We start from the raw sequence: 24959 nt of genomic DNA on the forward strand, positions 1-24959 counted from the left end.
TGAGCTCTCTAGAGACGTCCTGGATCAAGGAGGAAGAAGCAGGAAGACTGTGCTAGAATTTTAACTGCGCAACAAGGCGCTAAAAAAAGGGCCCCTCCCACTCATTTACAACAGTGGGAGACCTGATATAACGGTTTCTATGCAGAAATATACGTTAGCCATGTGGAAAAAAATCATGCCCAAAAGGATTTATCACCAAAGTACCTCACAAAACGAATAACATGCCAGTAAACGTTTTAAAAACTTTTTTTTTTTTTTTTTTTTTAATGTCATGCAAAGTTATCACTAAGCCTGCTACCAGTCGCTTCCACTGCAGATAAGGCTTAAGCATTATTTCAGTATTAACAGTATTTTCTCAGTCAAATTCTAGTCCCTAGAAAATAACTCTACTGTGCATACATTTATCAGCCTGATACCAGTCACTACTACTGCATTTAAGGCTGTACTTACATCATACGGGTAACAGCAGTGTTTTCTTAGTCAATTCCATTCCCAGAAAATATTGTACTGCACATACCTCATTTGCGGGGGACCCCGCATGCTAATCCCATTTTCTGAAGTTACCCCACTCCTCAGAATGTCGAGAACAGCCAGTGGATCTTAGTTACGCCTGCTAAGATCATAGAAAACGCAGGCAGTTTCTTCTTCCAAATCCTGCCTGAGATAGAAAAACAGCACACTCCGGTGCCATTTAAAATAACAAACTTTTGATTGAAGAATAATTAAGTAAAAACTCCAACTCCTCTCGCGACCTCCTTCTTTGTTGAGGGTTGCAAGAGAATGACTGGATATGACAAGTGAGGGGAGGAGCTATATAGCAGCTCTGCTTGGGTGATCCTCTTGCAACTTCCTGTTGGGAAGGAGAATATATCCCATAAGTAATGGATGACCCGTGGACTGAACACACTTAACAAGAGAAATTTACAGTAAATAAACCCGGACTCCCGACTTGACTACTGCAATAACCTAATAACTGGCCTTCCTTCTCCCACCACATCTCCCCTCTTCAATCCATCCTAAATGCCTCTGCCAGGCTACTCCAACTTTCCAGCTACTCTGCTTCTGCTGCACCTATCCGGGAATTCCTAAACTGGCTCCACATTCACAGCAGCATTAAATTCAAAATAATCACCCTGACCTATAAAGTCCTTACCAGTGCCACTCCCCACTACCTGTCCTCACCAATCAACAAATATACTCCAGCCGGCCACCTAAGGTCCACCAATGACCTGCTCCTTGCATCTTCTATCATCACCCCCTCCCTCCATGCTAGACTGAAGGACTTCTCTTGTGCCGCACCAACTCACTGGAATGCACTCTCTCGCACTGTCAGATTTCCCCTAATCTGTCTTCCTTTAAACACTCCCTAAAGACATTTTTGTTCCACAAAGCCCATCACCCAAATCAGTAACAAATTAATTCTACTTGATGCCCTCATCTAACTCTGTACTTACATCATTCTCACCATTGCAATCCTCACCTCCTGTATCTCAACCTCTTACAGTACTTTTGTAGATTGTAAATTCCCACCATCTCTTACAAATATTGTTTCACCATTGTACTTTTATCTTTTGAAACCATGGACAGTGGTGTAGAATTTGTTGGCGCTTTATAAATAAAGTATAATAATAAATCATGAAAGACATATTTTGGGTTTAATGTTTCAAACAAATTAATTTCTTATAAATACTATATCTGACAAATCAACTTCATACAATTCTTTGAAATCCTGAAATAAAACACTCTGACCTTTTTTTAAAACTATACATTTTTATTATGATTTTTTCTTTGTTCTGGAGAAAATGGTCCTGCTACAAGTAAAATAGAATACCAACGCTGTAAATCCAGCCCACGCTGCATACACTAGAAGGGTACAATACAAAAGTACATACAAGAGTACACACTCACAAAATTCAACCATTATATACTTCTGAAGGCCCTAAACCAAATGTGTTTAAAAATTAGGAGCCAGTAAGAAAATTTAGGAGACAGGTATATTTTTAGGAGCCAGAACGTTGGATTTGTATATAGACATATGGAGAATAACCCAAAAAGTTCGGAGCCAGGGGTAAAATTCTAGGAGCCAGTGGCTACCAGGCTCCTGGGTTTGTCAAGCCCTGCCCTAAACTGTGTCTTCAATGTTCTCATTCTTCTACATGCAAAGGTGCTACAGGATTAAACAGAGGTCTTTCTTTCTTAACTTGTAATCTGCCAAAGTTGACTTCAAAATCCTTTCTTGTCCCATTCAAAATTTCTAAATTTGTATCTTTTATTTCATAGCCTAATAATCTTATTTTTTTCATTCTGTATTGTATAATCTGTTCTGTGAGTTCAAGGACACTAGGAGAGTCTTTTATTTGCTTTACTGAAATACCTTCTGTTAACAGCCCCTTTAAACGGTCTTCTAATACCGTAACAGAGTAGTTCAAAAGACTGGGACATTTAAGTATCATCTCTCTCATCTCTTCATCTGTGCAGCTGAAACAAGTTTTAACAAACAGAACATTGTTCTGCATGTTGCTAGAATTCAGGTTGAAGATAAAGCCTTTTAGTTTGGACAAAAGTTTCAAGACTTCTCTATCAGAAAAGTCTAAACTCTGAATAAACTTTATATTATCTTGCATTGCCAATGAAGACTTTGACACAATAAATGGGTCTTGCATTATTAACTTCATCAGCCAAGTTTTAACGTTTTCTTTTGAGCCACCCAGGCTAAGGTAATTTTCTTTCAGCACATCAATAACCTGTTTATTGTCCTCAACTAAATTACAAAAGATTTGTGGAGCACTTGTTAAAAGTTTACAGATAATTTTGTTGCTAAGTCCCACATCTTGAAAGTATGTGATATTAGCTCTTTGATTTTCTGGATACTTATAAGTAAAGAATGAATCAGGAAACTTTTCAATGATTTTAACCAGTTCTTTGTCCTCTGAACACACCAAATGCCATAATGACCTCTTTGCCTTTATCTCTTTAGCGTCTTGAAGAATTGCTTCAGGACAGCGTTCTAGAATATTAGCTATTGTGACTTCACTAGCTCCCATTTCTTTCAAGATATTAGCAATCTCTTCAACATAAGTGATATCCTTCAAAAGCACCCAGCCTTTGAGCTGCCGAATTTTTTTAATATTGACAGAAAGCTTATAAAGATTGTCAACTGTCCTTTTATTTTCTTCTGAGGCTTTTTTATGATCTGTCCTTGGATGCAAAGAGAAGTTGGTATTACTGATGCACCTTGCACTGCCCCATGGATAAATTTGTTTACAAACAAAACCAGTGGCCCTTGAGCTTCTCTGCCAGCTCACAAGGCTGTAAATTATTCCTTTCAGCATTGTTATTTCATGCGCTGTGAGAGCTTTAACTGGAACACTATATTTTTTGTAGAAAAGGTCATTGTAGTCTAATGCACATCTGAATATCCGTTTCTGAAAGAAATGTAAAGGTAAAATAGGATCAGTTTATTGTCTGGTTTGGACATATTTTTATTGAAATACAATAAAATACAATAAAAATAAACTAAACACGTAAACAAGGCTTGACAAATCCAATCTGACATTGTCAGCTAAATACATTTTCAAGTGGCTCCTAAGTTTCAAATACATGTGGTGTTTAGCATTTTAACTAATCATACAGACCTTTTTCATGTATATGGACATTACCTTTCGCTCAGTAAATGTAAGCGGTCTGCAGGAGATTAGAGCATTTTAACTAATCATACAGACCTTTTTCATGTATATGGACATTACCTTTCGCTCAGGAAATGTAACCGGTCTGCAGGAGATTAGAGCATTTTAAAACACAGAGTGCCCATATATGTGCGTGAATAATATGTGTATGTTTAAGAGTAATAGAGTAACTACGCTTACAATGAATTACCAACAGGGTTCACTGAGAAACAATACAAGTAAAAACGGGAGTGCATTGTTTGCTTTAAAAATGCAAATTTGTGTTAAAGGGACAGTTTACTTGTTAAAGGGACATGCCACCCACATTTTTTCTTTTATGATTTAGAAAGAGAATGCAATTTTAAACATCTTTATAATTTACTTATATCTAATTTGTTTTATTCTCTTGATATTATTTGATGAAAAGCATATCTAGATATGCTCACTAGCTGCTGATTGGTTGCTGAACATAGAAGCCTCGTGTGATTGGCTAACCATGTGCATTGCTTTTTCTTCAACTAAGGATATTTTAAAAATGAAGCAAAATAAATAATGGAAGTAAATTGTAATGTTGTTTAAATTTATATTCTTCTATCTGAATCATGAAAGAAAGATTTTGGGTTTACTGGCCCTTTAATCGTTATTGTTTAAAAGATAGAAAATCCCTTTACTATCTATTCCCCAGTTTTGCATAGACAACACTGTTATATTATAATACTTTTTACCTCTATGATTACCTTGTATCTAAGCCTCTGCAGACTGCCACCTTATTTCAGTTCTTTTTACAAACTTGCATTTTAGCCAATTAGTGCTGGTTCCTGCATAACTCCACTAGAGTGAGCACAATGCATATCTATGGCACACATGAGCTAGCACTGTATAGCTGTGAAAAGCTAATAAAATGAACTAAGATAAGAGGCGGTCTGCAGGGGCTTAGAAACAGGCAGAGATTTAGAGGTTATAAAGTATATTAATATAGCAATGTTGGTTGTGCAAAGCTGGGGAATGGGTAGCAAAAGTGTTATCAATCTTTTTAAACAATAAAAAAAAAGAGTCGACTGTATCTTTTAAAGTACAATTTTATAATTGTAGGTAGACTTGTTCCTAACATTATGCTACATAAAACTACATGCTTACATGCTAATACACTGCTAACTAAATTACTCAATAACAGAATGACATGTTCTTCTATTTGAAGAAAATAATCTGGTTTATTAAAACCACAACATTTTGGCTAGAAGCACATTTGCTAAAACTCTTTTAGAAATATCAAATACTGCTCTTATTTTTTCATCAAGTTTATTTTTTTTAATTCTACCGCTTCCAATTACCGATACTGATTTTATGTTTCTTTAGTACGTCTGCAACTAGGTGTTTTAGCCCAGGGACAGTCGAGGAGGACAATAAGCTGGGTCATGGGAATTTCCAGCATATTGGCTACCGCACCTTGTGAGTTATTACTTACTGTCTATTTCCTTTTACCCTATAGGATTGTTACATTATACAGGAACTTATAGAACTGGTATGTAACTGGAATCTTCTTGACACCTGCCCATAGAGAGTAGCATATGAGGTAAATATTAGCTTAAAGGGACATGAAACCCTAATTTTTTTCTTTCATGATTCAGATGGAGAATACAATTTTAAACAACTTTCCAATTTACTTCTTTTATCTAATTTGCTTCATTATTTAGATATCCTTTGTTGAAGAAATAGCAATGCACAAGGGTGAGCCAATCACACGAGGAATCTATCAGCAGCCACCAATCAGCAGCTACTGAGCCTATTTAGATATGCTTTTTAACAAAAGGATATCAAAAGAATGAAGCAAATTAGATAATAGAAGTACATTGGAAAGTTGTTTAAAATTACATGCTCTTTCTAAATCATGAATGAAACCCAATTTTTTTCTTTCGTGAGTCAGATAGATTATACCATTTTAAACAACTTTCCAATTTACTTCTTTTATCTAATTTACTTCATTTTCTTGGTATCCTTTGTTGAAGTAATGTACTACTGTGAGCTAGCTGAAAGCCAAGGACAAAAGGCATATAAGTGCAGCCACCAATAAGCAGATTCTGAGTCTACCTATGTATTCTTTTCAACAAAGGATACAAATAGAACAAAACAAATTAGATAATAGAAATACATTTTAAAGTGGTTTAAAATTGCATGCACTATTTGAATAATGAAAGATTATGTATTAAAAAATGCATTGCTCAGCCTGAGACACACTACCCCAGAGGCAGAACTTTTTTTCACTTCTGCAATGACATTTTTTTAGTGAAAAATTTCTGCAGGTTATTTTGAAATAAAACTAAATTTTAAATTAGGCAGTTACAGTAAAGCACCAGTTCAGTTACAATGTGTTAATTAACTGGAGAATAAAGCAATTTTTAAAGTTTAATATATTGCAGCAGTTGAAAATTGGATTGCAAATTAGCTGCAGACAAAAAAATAAATTGTAAAATGTCTCTTGAATAAAGTTGTTTCCTTTTCTCTTGGTGTAACATAGAAATGTAGTAATAAAAAAGGTGCATTGCTCATAAGAATGTCTACATTCAGAAACAAAACAGCTTTGCATACTGGGGCTAGAAGTTTGGGTTTAAAAAAATCTGAATGCCAGTCAACAATGTGCCGCTGCTTTGCAGCACTACTGCATATTTAACTGTTCACTTCAAACAACAGTTTGCTGTGGATGTGCTGTGTTAAGGAAAACTTAAAGTGCACTGTTTGAAGAGAACATGCTGATGTGGAGCAGCAATGCAAAGTGAAAGCACTAACAGTTCCTGCATGTGTCCTTTCTGCAGACATGATGCACTTTCTGCGATGACATCTCAGATCACTGCATGTTCTGCCAATGGGGCACACCACTTGAATGTAGTTTATTGTATTTCCTTTACTGTGGTCAATTGAGAGCAGATATAAACAAGCTCCTGCACATATCAACCAATCCCGGTACATCGTGTATAAGTGTCAGGCCTCTGCATTTCACAGAAGGCACTCCAGCCTATCGGGGGAATGGAAACGGTACTGTGTTTACAGAGTTAAACAACAAGAAAAGCAGGCAAATTAAATAATGAACTCTACATAATTAACCCCTTAATGACAACTGACGTACCAGGTACGTTCTGCAAAAACTGACAGTTAGTGACAATGGACGTACCTGGTACGTCAGTTGTCTAAGAGAGTGCTGGAAGCGATCGCAATCGCTTCCAGCAGCTCTCAGGGTATTGCAGTGATGCCTCGATATTGAGGCATCCTGCAATACCCTTTAAAAAGCATCCGATGCAGAGAGAGACACTTTGTGGCCCTCTCTGCACCAGTAGCGATGGTGCCGTTCGTTGGTGGGAGCTTACAAGGGAGGCGGGTGGGCGGCCCATAGCTACCCGGCATCCGGTTCCTGCAAGTGCTTTGTGCACGCCGGATGCTGGGAGCGTGCGGAGGGGGGCCTGTGGGGGCGCGTGCATGTGTGTGCGCACGCGCAGCAACCACTGCCACCAGTGATTAGTGTTAAGAGAGAGGGGGTCAGAAAACGTTTTTTTTTAAAAAATAAATAATAGGATCTGCTAGGGTAGGGGGTTATTGGGGGGGGGCAGCTACACTACAGAAAACGCTGTATTTAAGGAAAAAAAAAACTTTCTTTTTTGGTGAAAAGATGGTGGCAAATTGGTAGGTTGGGAGGGTTAAAGAGCTGTTTGTGGGGGGGGGGGAATCAGGGAGGTTGGGGGCTAAGGCAGGGGTCCATCACAGATTAATAATTTAAAAAAAAAAAAAAAAAACACCTTTTATTTTAGTACTGGCAGACTTTCTGCCAGTACTTAAGATGGCGGGGACAATTGTGGGGTGGGGGAGGGAAGAGAGCTGTTTGGGAGGGATCAGGGGGTGGGATGTGTCAGGTGGGAGGCTGATCTCTACACTAAAGCTAAAATTAACCCTGCAAGCTCTCTACAAGCTACCTAATTAACCCCTAAACTGCTGGGCATAATACAAGTGTGGTGCGCAGCAGCATTTAGTGGCCTCCTAATTGCCAAAGTCATATATGTCTGCTATTTCTGAACAAAGGAGATCCCAGAGAAGCATTTAACACCATTTGTGATATAATTGCACAAGCTGTTTGTAAATAATTTCAGTGAGAAACCTAAAATTGTGAAAAATGTAACTTTTTTTTTTATTTGCTGGCGGTGAAATGGTGGCATGAAATGTAGCAAAATGGGCCTAGATCAATACTTTGGGTTGTCTACTACACTAAAGCTAAAATTAACCCTTCAAGGTCTCTACAAGCGCCCTAATTAACCCCTTCACTGCTGGGCATAATACACGTGTGGTGCACAGCGGCATTTAGTGGCCTTCTAATTACCAAAAAGCAATGCCAAAGCCATATATGTCTGCTATTTCTGAACAAAGAGGATCCCAGAGAAGCATTTACAACCATTTGTGCCATAATTGCACAAACTGTTTGTAAATAATTTCAGTGAGAAACCTAAAGTTTGTGACAAAATTTGTGAAAAAGATAACGATTTTTTTTATTTATTTGCTCGCATTTGGCAGTGAAATGGTGGCATGAAATATACCAAAATGGGCATAAATCTATACTTTGGGTTGTCTTCTAAAAAAATATATATATATGTCAAGGGATATTCAGGTATTCCTGACAGATATCAGGGTTCCAATGTAACTAGCGCTAATTTTGAAAAAAAGTGGTTTGGAAATAGCAAAGTGCTACTTGTATTTATTGCCCTATAACTTGCAAAAAAAGCAAAGACCATGTAAACATTGGGTATTTCTAAACTCAGGTCAAAATTAGAAACTATTTAGCATGGGTGTTTTTTGGTGGTTATAGATGTGTAACAGATTTTTAGGGTCAAAGTTAGAAAAAGTGTGTTTTTTTCAATTTTTTCCTCATATTTTATAATTTTTTATAGTAACTGATAATATATGATGAAAATAATGGTATCTTTAGAAAGTCCATTTAATGGCGAGAAAAACGGTATATAATATGTGTGGGTACAGTAAATGAGTAAGAGGAAAATTACAGCTAAACACAAACACTGCAGAAATGTAAAAATAGCCATTGTCATTAAGGGTAAGAAAATTGAAAAATGGTCCTGTCATTAAGGGGTTAAAAGGGACAGTCTACACTAATATATTTATTGTTTAAAAAGACAGATAATCCTTATATTACCCATTTCCCAGTTTTGCATAACTATCAGTTATATTAATACACTTTTTACCTCTGTGATTACCTTGTTTCTAAACCTCTACAGACTGCCCTCTTAAATCAGTTCTTTTGACAGACTTACATTTTAGCCAATCAGTGCTCACTCAAATAACTCTGCGGGAGTGAGAAAAATGTTACCTATATAACGCACATGGACTAAAAGTGTACAACTGTGAAAAAACTAAATTTATGCTTACCTGATAAATTTCTTTCTCTTGTGGTGTATCCAGTCCACGGGTTCATCCATTACTTGTGGGATATTCTCCTTGCCAACAGGAAGCTGCAAGAGGACACCCACAGCAGAGCTGTCTATATAGCTCCTCCCCTAACCCCCACCTCCAGTCATTCGACCGAAGACAAGTAAGAAAAAGGAGAAACTATAGGGTGCAGTGGTGACTGTAATTTGAAAAATAAAAACACCTGCCTTAAAGTGACAGGGCGGGCCGTGGACTGGATACACCACAAGAGAAAGAAATTTATCAGGTAAGCATAAATTTTGTTTTCTCTTGTAAGGTGTATCCAGTCCACGGGTTCATCCATTACTTGTGGGATACCAATACCAAAGCTTTAGGACACGGATGAAGGGAGGGACAAGGCAGGAACTTAAATGGAAGGCACCACTGCCTGTAAGACCTTTCTCCCAAAAATAGCCTCCGAGGAAGCAAAAGTATCAAATATGTAGAATTTAGAAAAAGTATGAAGCGAAGACCAAGTCGCCGTCTTACAAATCTGTTCAACAGAGGCCTCATGTTTAAAAGCCCATGTGGAAGCTACCGCTCTAGTAGAATGAGCTGTAATTCTTTCAGGAGGCTGCTGGCCAGCAGTCTCATAAGCTAAACTGATTATGCTTCTCAGCCAAAAAGAAAGAAAAGTTGCCGAAGCCTTTAGGCCTCTTCTCTTTCCAGAATATACAACAAACAATGCAGATGTTTGAAGAAAATCCTTAGTAGCTTGCAAATAAAACTTTAAAGCACGAACCACGTCAAGATTGTGTAACAGACGTTCCTTCTTTGAAGAAGGATTAGGACACAGTGACGGAACAACAATCTCCTGATTGATATTCTTATTAGATACCACCTTAGGAAGAAACCCAGGTTTGGTCCGCAAAACCACCTTATCTGCATGGAAGATCAGATAAGGGGAATCACACTGTAAGGCAGATAACTCTGAAACTCTTCGAGCCGAAGAGATAGCTACTAGGAACAGAACTTTCTAAGATAAAAGCTTGATATCTATGGAATGCAAAGGTTCAAACGGAACCCCTTGAAGAACTTTAAGAACTAAATTTAAACTCCATGGCGGAGCAACAGGTTTAAACACAGGCCTGATTCTAACCAAAGCCTGACAAAACGCCTGAACGTCTGGAACATCAGCCAGACGCTTGTGCAAAAGAATAGACAGAGCAGAAAGCTGTCCCTTTAAGGAACTAGCCGATAATCCCATTTCCAATCCATCTTGGAGAAAAGATAATATCCTAGGAATCCTGACCTTACTCCACGAGTAACTCTTGGATTCATACCAATTAAGATATTTACACCATATCTTATTATATATTTTCCTGGTGACAGGCTTTCGAGCCTGAATCAAGGTATCAATGACCGACTCGGAGAAACCACGTTTTGATAAAATCAAGCGTTCAATCTCCAAGCAGTCAGACACAGAGAAATTAGATTTGGATGTTTGAATGGAGTAGAAGGTCCTGCCTCAGCTGCAGAGTCCATGGTGGAAAGGATGACATGTCCACCAGATCTGCATACCAAGTCCTGCGTGGCCACGCAGGTGCTATCAAAATCACTGAAGCTCTCTCCTGCTTGATCTTGGCAATCAGACGAGGGAGGAGAGGAAATGATGGAAACACATAAGCCAGGCTGAAGGACCAGGGCACTGCTAAAGCATCTATCAGCGTTGCCTGGGGATCCCTTGACCTGGACCCGTAACGAGGAAGCTTGGCGTTCTGACGAGACGCCATCAGAGCCAGTTCTGGTTTGCCCCATAGTTGAATCAGCTGGGCAAATACCTCCGGATGGAGCTCCCACTCCCCCGGATGAAAAGTCTGCCGACTTAGAAAGTCCGCCTCCCAGTTCTCTACTCCTGGGATATGGAGAGCTGAGAGATGGCAAGAGTGAACCTCTGCCCAAAGAATTATCTTGGAAACCTCCATCATTGCTAAGGGACTCCTTGTACCCCCTTGATGGTTGATATAGGCTACAGTCATGATATTGTCCGACTGAAATCTGATGAATCTGACCGCAGCTAGTTGAGGCCAAGCCTGAAGAGCATTGAATATCGCTCTTAGCTCCAGAATTTTTATTGGAAGGAGGGCCTCCTCCTGAGTCCATGAACCCTGAGCCTTCAGGGAATTCCAGACTGCACCCCAGCCCAGAAGGCTGGCATCTGTTGTCACTATAGTCAACTCTGGCCTGTGGAAACTCATTCCCTTGGACAGATGGACCCGAGATAACCACCAGAGAAGAGAATCCCTGGTCTCTTGATCCAGATTTAACAGAGGAGACAAATCTGTGTAGTCCCCATCCCACTGATTGAGCATGCAAAGTTGCAGTGGTCTGAGATGTAGGCGGGCAAATGTAACTATGTCCATTACCGCTACCATCAGGCCAATCATTTCCATACACTGAGCCACTGACGGCCGATAAGTGGAATGAAGAGCACCGCAAGAAGTTAGAAGCTTTGATATCCTGACTTCTTTCAGAAATTTTTTTATTTTTACTAAATCTATCAGAGTTTCTAGGAAGGAAACTCTTGTAAGAGGGGAGAGTGAACTCTTTTCCCTGTTCACCTTCCACCTGTGAGCCCTCAGAAAGGCCAGAACAATGTCCGTATGGGACTTGGCGATTTGAAAAGTCGACGCCTGGATCAGGATGTCGTCTAGGTAAGGAGCCACCGCTATGCCCAGCTTCCTTAGAACCGCCAGCAGAGACCCTAGAACCTTCGTAAAGAATCTTGGCGCCATGGCTAACCCGAAGGGAAGAGTCACAAACTGGTAATGCCTGTCTAGGAAGGCAAACCTGAGGAACTGATGATGATCTCTGTGAATCGGAATGTGGAGATAAGCATCCTTTAAGTCCACGGTAGTCATATATTGACGCTCCTGGATCATAGGAAGGATGGTTCGGAAATTTGAAGGAAGGATGGTTGAGAAATTTGTTTAGGATCTTGAGATCCAAGATTGGTCTGAACGTTCCCTCTTTTTTTGGGAACTATAAACAGGTTTGAATAGAAACCCTGCCCCTGTTCCTCCCTTGGAACTGGGTGGATCACTCCCATAACCAGTAGGTCTTGAACGCAACATAAGAATGCCTCTCTCTTTATCTGGTTTGCAGATAGTTGTGAGAGGTGAAATCTCCCCTTTGGAGATAAACCTTTGAATTCCAGAAGATATCCCTGGGAAACAATCTCTAATGCCCAGGGATCCTGGACGTCTCTTGCCCAAGCCTGAGCGAAGAGAGAAAGTCTGCCCCCTACTAGATCCGGTCCCGGATCGGGGGCTACTCCTTCATGCAGTCTTAGAGGCAGCAGCAGGTTGTTTGGCCTGCTTCCCTTTGTTCCAAGCCTGGTTAGGTCTCCAGACTGGATTGGACTGGGCGCAATTTCCCTCTTGTTTTGCATTAGAGAAAGCTGAAGCTGCGCCACTCTTGAAGTTACGAAAGGAACAAAAATTATTCTGTTTGATCCTTAACTTATTGGACCTATCCTGAGGAAGGGCGTGACCTTTTCCTCCAGTAATATCAGAAATGATCTCCTTCAGACCGGGCCCGAATAGGGTCTGTCCCTTGAAGGGGATGTTAAGAAGCTTAGACTTTGAAGTAACGTCTGCTGACCAGGACTTAAGCCATAGCGCCCTACGTGCCAGAATGGCAAAACCTGAATTCTTAGCCATTAGTTTGGTTAAATGAAAAACGGCGTCAGAGATAAAGGAATTAGCTAACTTAAGAGCTTTAATCCTGTCTAAAATCTCATCTAACGGGGTCTCCACCTGTAGAGCCTCCTCAAGAGACTCGAACCAAAAAGCCGCTGCAGCAGTGACTGGGGCAATGCATGCAAGAGGCTGGAGAATAAAACCTTGATGAATAAAAATTTTCTTAAGGAGACCCTCCAATTTTTTATCCATAGGATCTAGGAAAGCACAACTGTCCTCGACGGGGATAGTTGTACGCTTAGCTAGGGTAGAGACTGCTCCACCTTAGGGACCGTCTGCCACGAGTCCCGCGTGGCGGCATCTATGGGAAACATCTTTTTAAAAGCAGGAGAGGGAGAGAACGGCACACCAGGTCTATCCCATTCCTTAGTAATAATTTCCGAAAACCTCTTAGGGACTGGAAAAACATCAGTGTAAACAGGCACTGCAAAGTATTTGTCCATCTTACACAATTTCTCTGGAACTACAACAGGTTCACAGTCATCCAGAGTCGCTAAAACCTCCTTAAGCAATAAGCGGAGGTGTTCAAGCTTAAATTTAAACGCTGTCATTTCAGAGTCAGACTGAAGCAACGCCTTCCCTGAATCTGAAATGTCACCCACAGATAGAAGCTCTCCTGCCTCGGCTTCTGAGTATTGTGAGGGTATATCGGACACAGGTATTAAAGCGTCAGAAAGCTCTGTATTTGTTCTAACCCCAGAGCAGTCTCGCTTTCCTTGTAACCCTGGCAGTTTGGACAATACCTCTGAGAGGGTAGCATTCATAACTGCCGCCTGTAAGGTAAAAGAATTAGACGCGCTAGATGTAATTGGCGTCACTTGAGCGGGAGTTATAGGTTCTGACACATGGGGAGAGCTAGATGGCATAATCTCCCTTCTTTCAGTCAGAGAATCCCCTGGAGATAAATCTTTAAGCGCCATAATATGGTCTTTATAGTTTATAGAAATTTCAGTACATTTGGTACACATTCTAAGAGGGGGTTCCACAATGGCTTCCAAACCTATTGAACAAGGAGTTTCCTCTATGTCAGACATGTTTAACAGACTAGTAATGAGACAAGCAAGCTTGGAAAACACTTTAATAAATGAGAAACAGCAATTAAATAAAAACGTTACTGTGCCTTTAGGAGAAAAAAACTAGCACTTAAACTGCAAAACAGTGTAAAAATATAGTGAAGTCTTTGAAATTTTTACAGTGTGTGTAAGGGACTAAAGCAACATTGCATCCACTTGCAAATGGATGATTAACCCTTTAGGCTCCAAACCGGATTCAAAAAACGTTAACCACCGTTAAAATACAGTTAAACATCTTGCCACAGCTCTGCTGAGGCTCCTACCTGCCCTTAATTACGATTTAGGGAAGAAATAAACCCTCTATAGTGGTCCTCAGATGCCAGAGGACTCCTCTAGGGAAGCTGGATGTCTCAGTATGAAGTAAACTACGCATCTAGAGCGCGAAAATAGGCCCCTCCCACCATGTACTAGATGCCAGAGGGGCCTTAAGAAAATACTCCTAGGAGTATCTGACTAGCCATGTGGAAAACTAGGCCCCAAATAAAGACTTATCTCCCTCAGAGAAAAAAACGTTCTATGAAACCTGTAAACGTTTTGTCACTAAGTAATGTGAGTATTAACATAAGTATTACCCTGTTTTGTAAGCATGATCCCAGTCGCTGTTAAATCACTGCATCAGGCTTATCTCAATTACATAAGGATGTGTCAGCATTTTCTAGAACTTTTATTCATCTCTTTAGAAATAAAAATACTGAACATACCTCAAAGCAGGTAATCTGCAGACCGTTCCCCCAACTGAAGTTTTCCCATACTCTTCAGTTATGTTATGGGGAAAAAGATTTTTTTAAAAAGGAGTTTGAGGCTGCATAATGTAATTTTTTGCTTGAGTGCAGGGTATATGTATGATTGTAAACTATAAAGTAAACAAACAGGTTTGCAAATGTACTTTTTTTTTGCCAGATTTGCAGTTTCTAAACTTTTAAAGCACAGACATTTTTCACTCACTGCAGGTGAATGTATAATAAGCATTTTTCATTATCTTTACTAACAACATCACCACAGGAAACACTCGCAAATGAATGCAAACTGACAAAATGTTATTAGTTCTATTATTAAATAATAATGTCTATACTATTCTTTTGTGTCACATCAATATCTTTCAGATTAAAGATTTAATTCATGGTTTGGACAGATCATACATTTTAAACAACTTTCCAATTTACTTCTATTATCAAATTTGCTTCATTCTCTCGTTATCCTTTGCTGAAGGAACAGTATTGCACTGCTGCCAGCTAGCTGAACACATCTAGTGAGCCAATCACAATAGACAAATGTGTGCAGGCACCAATCAGCAGCTAGCTCCCACTAGTGTAGGATATGTGCGTATTCTTTTTCAACAAGGGATACCAAGAGAAAGAAGCACATTTGAAAATAGAAATTAATTTAAAAAAAGTATCTTAAAATTACATGCACTATCTGAATCATGCAAGATTAATTTTGAATTTCCTACCCCTTTAAGGAATAGTTGAAATGGAATATCTGACTGCAGGTGGAAAGTAGGGATGTGCATTAATTTGTATTCAACATTTATTTTAGAATCAAATGCTAAATACGTTTAAAGGCAGCAGCATGCGTCTCTTTTTGGCTCAGGAATTATTAATGTAAAAGTGAAACACACAAATCTGGATTTGCACAAATCAGGCGAAGAAAGAGCCAAATGCTGCGGCCATATCCAGCATTTCTTTCTAAAGCAAATGATGCAGATGAATGAACGAGCATGCCTAGTGGGAAGCAAGAGACATACTTTATATATAAGTCACAATATGACATTGCACTGTTATGAGGGGGTCAGTGACAGATTTCAGAAGCAAAATCAAAGCGACCAATTCTGAGCCTCATTTTACATATCCTGACCCAGAAGCCCCTGCTCTAGTGGAAACACTGTCACAGAGGTTATCCATGGGAATGTCACCTAATTTGTTTGGATATGCAGTTGTGTTTCACAATAAAGTCTGTGTGATTTTCATATACACATAGTGCTAAAAAAACAAAACAGCTTTGTCATCATCTCTAAGAAGTAAAATGTGAACTTCATTTGCATACCCTTACCAATAATTCCCTGCTTTGGTGGACAAAAAACCCCCATAATTTATGTAAGAACTTACCTGATAAATTAATTTCTTTCATATTGGCAAGAGTCCATGAGCTAGTGACGTATGGGATAAACAATCCTACCAGGAGGGGCAAGTTTCACAAACCTCAAAATGCCTATAAATACACCCCTCACCACACCCACAAATAAAACAGAAAGAACAGAGATTTGTGCCTTCAAAAAATTTGCAGACAGACTTATCCAAACCATCCTGAAAAACTGTAAAATTTATGAGAACACTATAAAATATAGTTTTTCCAAACCTGATAATACATGTTCCTTGAAACAGACTTATAAGCCTGCAACATATCGAGAAACCTCTATGACTAAACACTAATCAATTTCCATACCCCCAAATTAGTCATTTGAGATCCTGATGGAAAAATAGCCCCTAAAAAAAGAGGGCAGGCCAAAGAGAAAGCAGCCAAGGATGGCAACTGGACATCCGAACAAGATCCACATACCAAACCTGTGAGGCCATGCTGATGCTATCAGAAACACATGGCACTGTTCCAATATGATCTTTGGAAGAAAAAAACAGAGGCAGAAAGATGTAGTCAGGTTGCAAAACCAAGACACTGCTAATGTATCCACCATCTTCACTTGAGGATCCCTGGACCTGAAATGGTACCTGGGAAATTGAAAAAACACATTTGTATAGAGACACCACTCTCCCGGATGTAAAGACTGACGGCTGAGATAATCCACCTCCCAAATGTCTAAAATCGTAGAAAATATAAATGCCATCTAAGAAAGTATTCAAGATACTTCTTAATTGCTAAGGAACTACGAGTCCCTATTGTTGATTGACATATGCCACAGTTGTGATATTGTCTGTCTGAAAGCAAAAAATGAAAAAGGTCTCTCCTAAAAGAGGCCAAGCCTGAAAGAGCTCTGAAAAATAGCAGAGTTCTAAAATATCGATTGGAAACCTCGCCTCTTGAAGTTTCCAAACCCCTTGTGCTGTCAAAAGACCTTGTGCTGTCAAAAGACCCTCAGACAGCTCCCCAACCTGTAAGACTTACATCCATTAAGAACACAGTCCAGATAGGACGAACAAAAGGAGGCCCCCTAAATAAAATGATGATAGACTAATCACCAAAACAGAGAGAGTAGAGTGTTAGGATTCAGTATGCAAAGCAAGAGGTCTCAGATGAAAAACGAGCAAAGGGAACCACGCCCGATGCTGCAGTTATGAGACTTAAAACTTCCATGCACATAGCCACTGAAAGAAATGTTCTAGACTGTAAGTTAGACAGGTTAACACCACTTACAATTTACTTTTGTCCGATAAAGACAAAGACATGAACACAGAATCCATCTAGGAACACAAAAAGAAGTGACCCTTGTCTGAGGAATCACAAAACTCTTAGGTAAACTAAATCCTCTAACCATGTCTTGAAGAAACAAAACTTAGTTGATTCATGAGGGATTCCACAAAAAGAAAAGTCCATATATTTGAATACTGCTTTTTCATATGTATGTATTGGGTACTTGTAAAGCGCGTCTAATCACCCGTAAGGGACTCAAGACGCTGCTCATTTAATCGACCTTGGAAGGATGAAAGGCTGAATGGACCTTGCCGGGAATCGAACCTGCAACCCTCAGGTTGCTACAGAGCTCAGCCACAGTGCATTAGAATGCTCAGCTATCTATCCGGCTTTAATAAAAGAAAAGTTTAAGCTAATACCAAGATACCATCCAAATAAGGAAACACCACAATACCCTACTGTCTGAAGACAGAAAGAAGAGCACCAAGAACCTTTGAAAAGATTCATAAAGCTATCACTAAACCAAATGGGAAAGCGACAAATTGGTAAAGCTTAAAAAGAAAATCTCAGAATCCACAAGTGTTCTGAATGAAAAATATGAGGATAAACATCCTGAAAAATGGAGTGGACATGAAATGACCTTAACAAAAAGGCATAATAGTCCTTATGATTGCCAACTTAAAAGTTGAGACTCTAACAAAACAATATAAAAGTATTCAGATCCAAGAATGGACTGAATAAACCTTTCTTCTTAGGAACAAAGAATATAATTGAATAGAAACCCAAATCCTGTTCCTGCAAAAAGGACTGGCATAATCACTCCTGAAAAAAATGTGTACTGAGAAAGAAAGATTCTTCTCATTCCAAAAATCTATTAAAACCTTAAGAATAATATAGAATTTGGACTGAATGGATCAGCCAATAGGATTGAAGCTCCTTTAATTCCGTTTGGCTGATTTCTATTTTCTATCAGCCAATCAGAATTAAAGGGACGCCATCTTGGATGACGTCATTTAAAGGAACCTTCATTCGTCTTTAGTCGTCGGAAGAAGAGGATGCTCTGTGCCGGATATCTTGAATTGTAGAAATTGTTAGCATAAAACATGACAAATAAATGCCACATAATTAAGCTGAAGAAATAACAACAGTTTACACACTTAGCTTTGTAGAATTGTGTTCCAGGGTATCATAGTTTCTACACAGTAACATCAGAGTTAGGATCAGAATGAGACATCTCGCAAAATGTAACAGAAAAAGAAAAATAACATTAGGCAAAACATTCAATTTCCACAATGTAACAGTTTCAGTAGAGAAAAACAAAAGCAGGCATAATAGCTTTCAAAGTTCATGAAAACAGCGAGCAATAGAGGGAGAGGGATAAAATAACTAAAATTTGGCACCAAGAATGACGCATTAATCAAAAGAAGTTAAAAAATGTTGGCACAAAACTAACACCAGGAAATGACACAACACGCGTCATAACAAACGCGATTTTGTGCCAAAACAACTAGCGTCAACAAAGACTCAGGAAATGACAAAATTTGCGCCATCAAAGGCACAACTTTGCGCCAAAAAATTTTGCGCTAAGAATGACGCAATATAAAACAGCATTTTGCACCCTCGCGAGCCTAGATTTGCCCGCGAAAAAATGAAAGTCAAATTAGAAAAAGACTGAACCCCAGGTAAGAAAAAGTTTAAACAAACTTCTCAAACATAATTCCTATACTGAAACTGTTCAGCCTGCAAAGGGAAATACACATAGACCTGACTCATAAAACTAAATATAAATACATATATTTAACATTTTATATTAATACATAAAGAGCCAAACCATAGCTGAGAGTGTCTTAAATAAAGATACATACTTACTGAAAGACACCCATCCACATATAGCAGATATCCAAACCAGTACTGAAAACTATCAGCAGAGATAATGGTATATAAGAAGAGGGTGATATGAGATGAATCCCTACGACCAATAACAGAGAACCCTTGAAAAGATTTCCCATGAGGGAAACCAAAAAATCAATAGGCAATACTCTCTTCACATCCCTCTGACAAACACTGTACTCAGAGAAATTGGGCTTCAGAATGCTTAGAAGCGCTTATCGTAGAAGAAATCATAAAAATCAAGCACAAACTTAATTCACCACCTCCATAGGAGGCAAAGTTTGTAAAACTGAATTGTGGGTGTGGTGAGGGGTGTATTTATAGGCATTTTGAGGTTTGGGAAACTTTGCCCCTCCTAGTAGGATTGTATATCCCATACGTCACTAGCTCATGGACTCTTGCCAATTACATGAAAGAAAACCTGTTTACTACTTTTTTCCGTGGAGAAAAGTAACCCAGTTTATTTGCACCTGCTATATGATAAATTATTTTCTAGCATTGTATTTTGAGAGGAATTTTTATTCTGTTGCCTTTTAAGTCACCATAACTCCAACAAGACTGATTTGCCACAGACAATTGCTAAATGAATACATACACATAAAATGTGTTATTTAACAATACCATGAACAAAAGTCACTATATTTCTTTGGCACCTGAAAAACACAAACATTCAAAAGGCGAAATAATTTGTCACAGATTTTCCTCTAACTTTGTATTTAACAACTGCAGAGTAACAAAACACAGTGAAAGTCAGCTTCAAAGCAGCAATGCATTTTCGGAAGCTAGCTGAGCACATCTGGTAAGCCAATTACAAGAGACAAATGTGTGTAACCACCAATCACCAGCTAGCTCACACTGGTGCACTCAAGCTGCTGAGGATATGCATTTGAAAAGAAAAATAGCACTGTAGGTTTTTATCTTTGGTAGCAAGTGGTTTATATCATGCTAAGATGGAGCAATTATTTATTTGAGTTTTTACGCACACCTGGTTATTGGGTAAATCTGGAAATAATGGGTAATTAGATTACGGCTATGGCAATAAGAGTTATTACCAAATTTTATACTGGGTGCATCTGAGCTTGCTGATGGGTAATATCACAGCTGGTTTTACTTTTATTTAGTGACCACTCGCACATATATCAATTTTTTCTTGTTCCATTAGTATCTTTATATGAAAAGCATAAATGAAAACTTAGGATCAGCACCTGGGTAGCACTTGTGGCTTGGTGGCTAAATGTAGCCACCAATCAGCAAGCCCTATCCAGGGTGCTGAACCAAAAATGGGCCGGCTCTTAAGCTTTCATTCCTGTTTTTCAAATAAAGATACCAAGAGAACGAAGAAAAATTGATGATAGAAAATTAGAAAGTTGCTTAAAATGTTATGCTCTATCCTAATCATAAAAGAAAAAATGTGGGTTTAGTATCCCTTTAAGTTCTTTGGAGTGAGTCCTTTCACCTTTAGTACTAATCAGCATTTTAGTTCAGGGTAAGTTTTGGTGTACTCCCTTGCATCTGTACTTCAGTGCTTTATAAACAAAAATAACTATCTCCAGCAAAAGTCATTAGTGTGTACAAAACATGTCAGGCCTCAGTAAGTTAAAGGGACAAGCGTAAAGCATTGCAGCACAGACTATTGAATACCTACCTGCAACTTAGGTAAGATGATCCAAACTGTACCATTCAGGTGGTCTTCAATGGCCGCACACCGACAGCACACCATGGCAATTTTTTTTTTAAATATATACAAAGCACACACCCACGGGGGGGGGGGAGTCTGCTAAAGAGCAGTGTTAATTTCGTCGACTAAAATGAGTATAAAACTAAAGAAATTCTGATGACTAAAATACGACTAAAACTAAAATGGCATTTTAGTCAAAATACTATGACTAAAACTAAATCAAAATTTGCTGACAAAAACATTTTATGCAAGGTGTTATAATCAATCCATATCTAATTACTGCTCTTTTGTCAAATTTTCTAAACTTAATTTTATAAAATTTTAAGATAAAGACATGTTTATAAACCACAACAGTTAAATCTGTATTGCATGCCGAAACCTTAATACCAAAAATAAAAACAGGTTAATAAATCTTTACTCCAGGAGTATATAATGAGTTTGGAAGTTCTAGAGCAGTGCTAATATCATTGCCGAAACGTTTTCGAATCTGTGAACAATCAATTGATTCTTCCTATAGAAATAAGCATAACCGATGAATATGGGTTTAAGTTATGCTGTGCCTGTGCTAGCTGCAGAAACTTTTTGTTGTGTTGAGTTACTTGATACTTGTTTTAATTAGTAACAGAGAACTGTTAAAGTTTTTATATTGGGTAATATGTGCAATACAGCCAATACAGTTTACAGTTTTGTTTCTTTATATTTTAAAGTTGCACTTCTGTTTATAAAACTTGGTTTTATTTAATTTTAAGTTTAATTAAAATGTTATATATCACAACGGCTAAATCTGTGTCTGTATTGCATGTTTAAACCTTAATACCATAAATAATAACAGGTGTTATGTTTACTCCTGGAGTATATAATCAGTTTGCAAATTATAGATAAATGCTATATATATATATATATATATATATATATATATATATATATATATATATATATATATATATATATATATATATATATATATATATATATATATATATATATACTTAAATAATGCATTACACGTTAACTAAACCCCTTAGATTTTAGTTGACTAAAATCTACTGGAGATTCAGTCGACTAAAATCTACTGGAGATTCAGTCGACTAAAATCTACTGGAGATTCAGTCGACTAAAATCTACTGGAGATTCAGTCGACTAAAATCTACTGGAGATTCAGTCGACTAAAATCTACTGGAGATTCAGTCGACTAAAATCTACTGGAGATTCAGTCGACTAAAATCTACTGGAGATTCAGTCGACTAAAATCTACTGGAGATTCAGTCGACTAAAATCTACTGGAGATTCAGTCGACTAAAATCTACTGGAGATTCAGTCGACTAAAATCTACTGGAGATTCAGTCGACTAAAATCTACTGGAGATTCAGTCGACTAAAATCTACTGGAGATTCAGTCGACTAAAATCTACTGGAGATTCAGTCGACTAAAATTTACTGGAGATTCAGTCGACTAAAATCTACTGGAGATTCAGTCGACTAAAATCTACTGGAGATTCAGTCGACTAAAATCTACTGGAGATTCAGTCGACTAAAATCTACTGGAGATTCAGTCGACTAAAATCTACTGGAGATTCAGTCGACTAAAATCTACTGGAGATTCAGTCGACTAAAATCTACTTGAGCTTCAGTCGACTAAAATCTACTTGAGCTTCAGTCGACTAAAATCTACTTGAGCTTCAGTCGACTAAAATCTACTTGAGCTTCAGTCGACTAAAATCTACTTGAGCTTCAGTCGACTAAAATCTACTTGAGCTTCAGTCGACTAAAATCTACTTGAGATTCAGTCGACTAAAATCTACTTGAGATTCAGTCGACTAAAATCTACTTGAGATTCAATCGACTAAAACTAGACTAAAACAAATCAGATGACTAAAATACGACTAAAACTAAAATGACATTTTAGTCAAAAGACTAAAACTAAGACTAAATCGAAATTTGCCGTCAAAATTAACACTGCTAAAGAGACAGTCTACACCAGAATATTTATTGTTTTAAAAGATAATCTCTTTATTACCCAGTCCTAGTTTTGTATAACCAACACAGTTTTAATAATACACTTTTTACCTCTGTGATTACCTTGTATCTAAGCCTCTGCAAACTGCCCCTTATTTCAGTTATTTTGACAGACTTGCATTTTAGCCAATCAATGTGGGCTCCTAGGAACTCCAAGTGCGTGAGCACAGTGTTATCTATATGAAACACATGAACTAACACCCTCTAGTGGTGAAAAACTGTCAAAATGCCCTGAGCTAAGGGGCAGACTTCAAGGGCTTAGAAATTAGCATATGAACCTCCTGGATTTAGCTTTCAACTAAGAATACCAAGAGAACAAAGTAAAATTGGTGATAGATCATAGAAGTAAATTGGAAAATTGTTTAAAATTACATGCCCTATCTGAATAATTAAAGTTTGCTTTGGACTAGACTGTCCCTAAGAGGTGAGTGGTGCAACAGATTAGCTGCACTGCTCAACTTTTAAAAAATCATGCAAGTATAAATAGTGCTGAATGATTATAAAGCACCCTAGCAATATTCTATACCTATATATTCTGTTCCTCTTACTCTATATTAAACTTTGTATTGACATTTTCCTGTACCAATCCTGGTTTTTTTTTCTCAGCATTTTCAGAATACATTAGCTACTCATAAAACGGCAAAAAGCATACTGAATACACATAACTCCAGCAGAAACAACAAAAAGTCTCACAATTAGCAGAATTGCACAAGTACAAAGATATGAATACAAAAACAGAGAGGGTGCATTATCACCAGCAATACAGATTATATATATAGTTTAGTGTAACAACTTGTTTAGCCTCAAAGGACATATTACTCAAATCATTTCTATCGTGTATATGACAGAGCAGTCGTTACACATAAAAATATATTTTTATTTTTTTTTTTGCAAGAAAAAGCTGTTTAAAGTGAAACTAAGATAAAATGGTCACTGGCTGACAACTCTCTCAAAAAGAAAGTTTTCTAAATATTCTCATATGAACAATGCAGAGAATTTGTTTTAAGTATCATATACACACAAATAATGTCTTATGCCTTCTACAGACTAAATACCCCGGCAGCAGGAAATGCATAATTAGAAAAAATAGGTATGAAGTAAAAAAAAAATCGCTTGATTTTAATAAAAAGTGTAAAAAATATTATAAAATAATTTTAGCTTATATATAGGCTGATGTTGTATAAGGGTTGACGTACTCTGCTTTATATAACTGCACAAAATCCTGTCTGCCACATCACAAATGATTGGATAAAATAAAACTACCATTATATCAGCATAGCAACAATAATTAGATTATTCCTAATTTATAGAATTGTGATTATTATATAAGTAAACATTTACCTAGTACGAGGATGGAGTTGGACTAAATGTCTTTATAGTAACTTAGTCAACATGTCTCTGAACGACATCTTATGGTCACATGAGTGGCTTAACCAATTGGAAACCTTGATGGAATTTTTCATGTGACTAAGGGAAGCTGACTCCGCCATCTTAAACTAGGGCAAACAATAAGGCAAAAAGACATCCACATTTTCTGACATTTTTAATGTTAAAACAAAAAACTGGTTTTATAATCTTACATTTTAAGAAACTCTAGTTTAGGATGCTGCACAATATAATATTTAAACACAAAAAACACTATATAGAACCTAATCTAAATAACTAAAAATATATCTGTACACATAAAATAATACTATATACCTCTCGTAAAATAAAATAGTATAATACATGTTTCTAAATATAAACTTAACCCAGCAAAAGGAAATATGTTAAGATAATCTTATTATAACTAGGCTTACCAGAAGTCCCACTTTTACTGGGATTGTCCCTGTTTGGAGGCGCTGTCCCAGTGTCCCACCCGGTTGTTCATTCTGTCCCAGTAGGGTTGCCACCTCCAGGTTTCAAATCATGTGTTCGGGTTTCAGACCACCTGAAACCCAGACACATTATTCAAAATGACTGGAATGTGGCTCTCCAGCATAGTTGGATGCTGATACTTTGTTACATACAGCTCTGCTTAGCTTAACGTTTGTGTCCTTCAAAGTTTACATTTAGTAATACAGGCTGAGTGAGCAGCATAAGGTTTTTTTAATTTTGTAGTACTACTTATTTTATTT

At 37.8% G+C, this 24959-nt stretch overlaps 1 protein-coding gene across 1 annotated transcript; it reads right to left on the reverse strand.

The window, feature by feature from the left end:
* Positions 1 to 1750: 1750 nt before the first annotated feature.
* On the reverse strand, positions 1751 to 24267 carry LOC128662429 (transcription termination factor 2, mitochondrial). The gene is made up of 2 exons (XM_053716214.1): positions 24184 to 24267; positions 1751 to 3425 (listed from the first exon to the last, which is right to left on the reverse strand). Exon 2 carries the CDS (start codon positions 3330 to 3332, stop codon positions 2145 to 2147), a length of 1188 nt encoding a protein of 395 aa, XP_053572189.1. The 5' UTR covers positions 3333 to 3425; positions 24184 to 24267; the 3' UTR covers positions 1751 to 2144.
* Positions 24268 to 24959: the final 692 nt, after the last annotated feature.

Source organism: Bombina bombina, chromosome 6 (assembly GCF_027579735.1).
Source record: "Bombina bombina isolate aBomBom1 chromosome 6, aBomBom1.pri, whole genome shotgun sequence".
Lineage (NCBI taxonomy): Eukaryota > Metazoa > Chordata > Amphibia > Anura > Bombinatoridae > Bombina > Bombina bombina.

What these genes read in the sequence shown, in the direction of transcription:
- LOC128662429 (XM_053716214.1), bottom strand. Translation starts at nt 3,332, where the DNA reads ATGCTGAAAGGAATAATTTACAGCCTTGTGAGCTGGCAGAGAAGCTCA.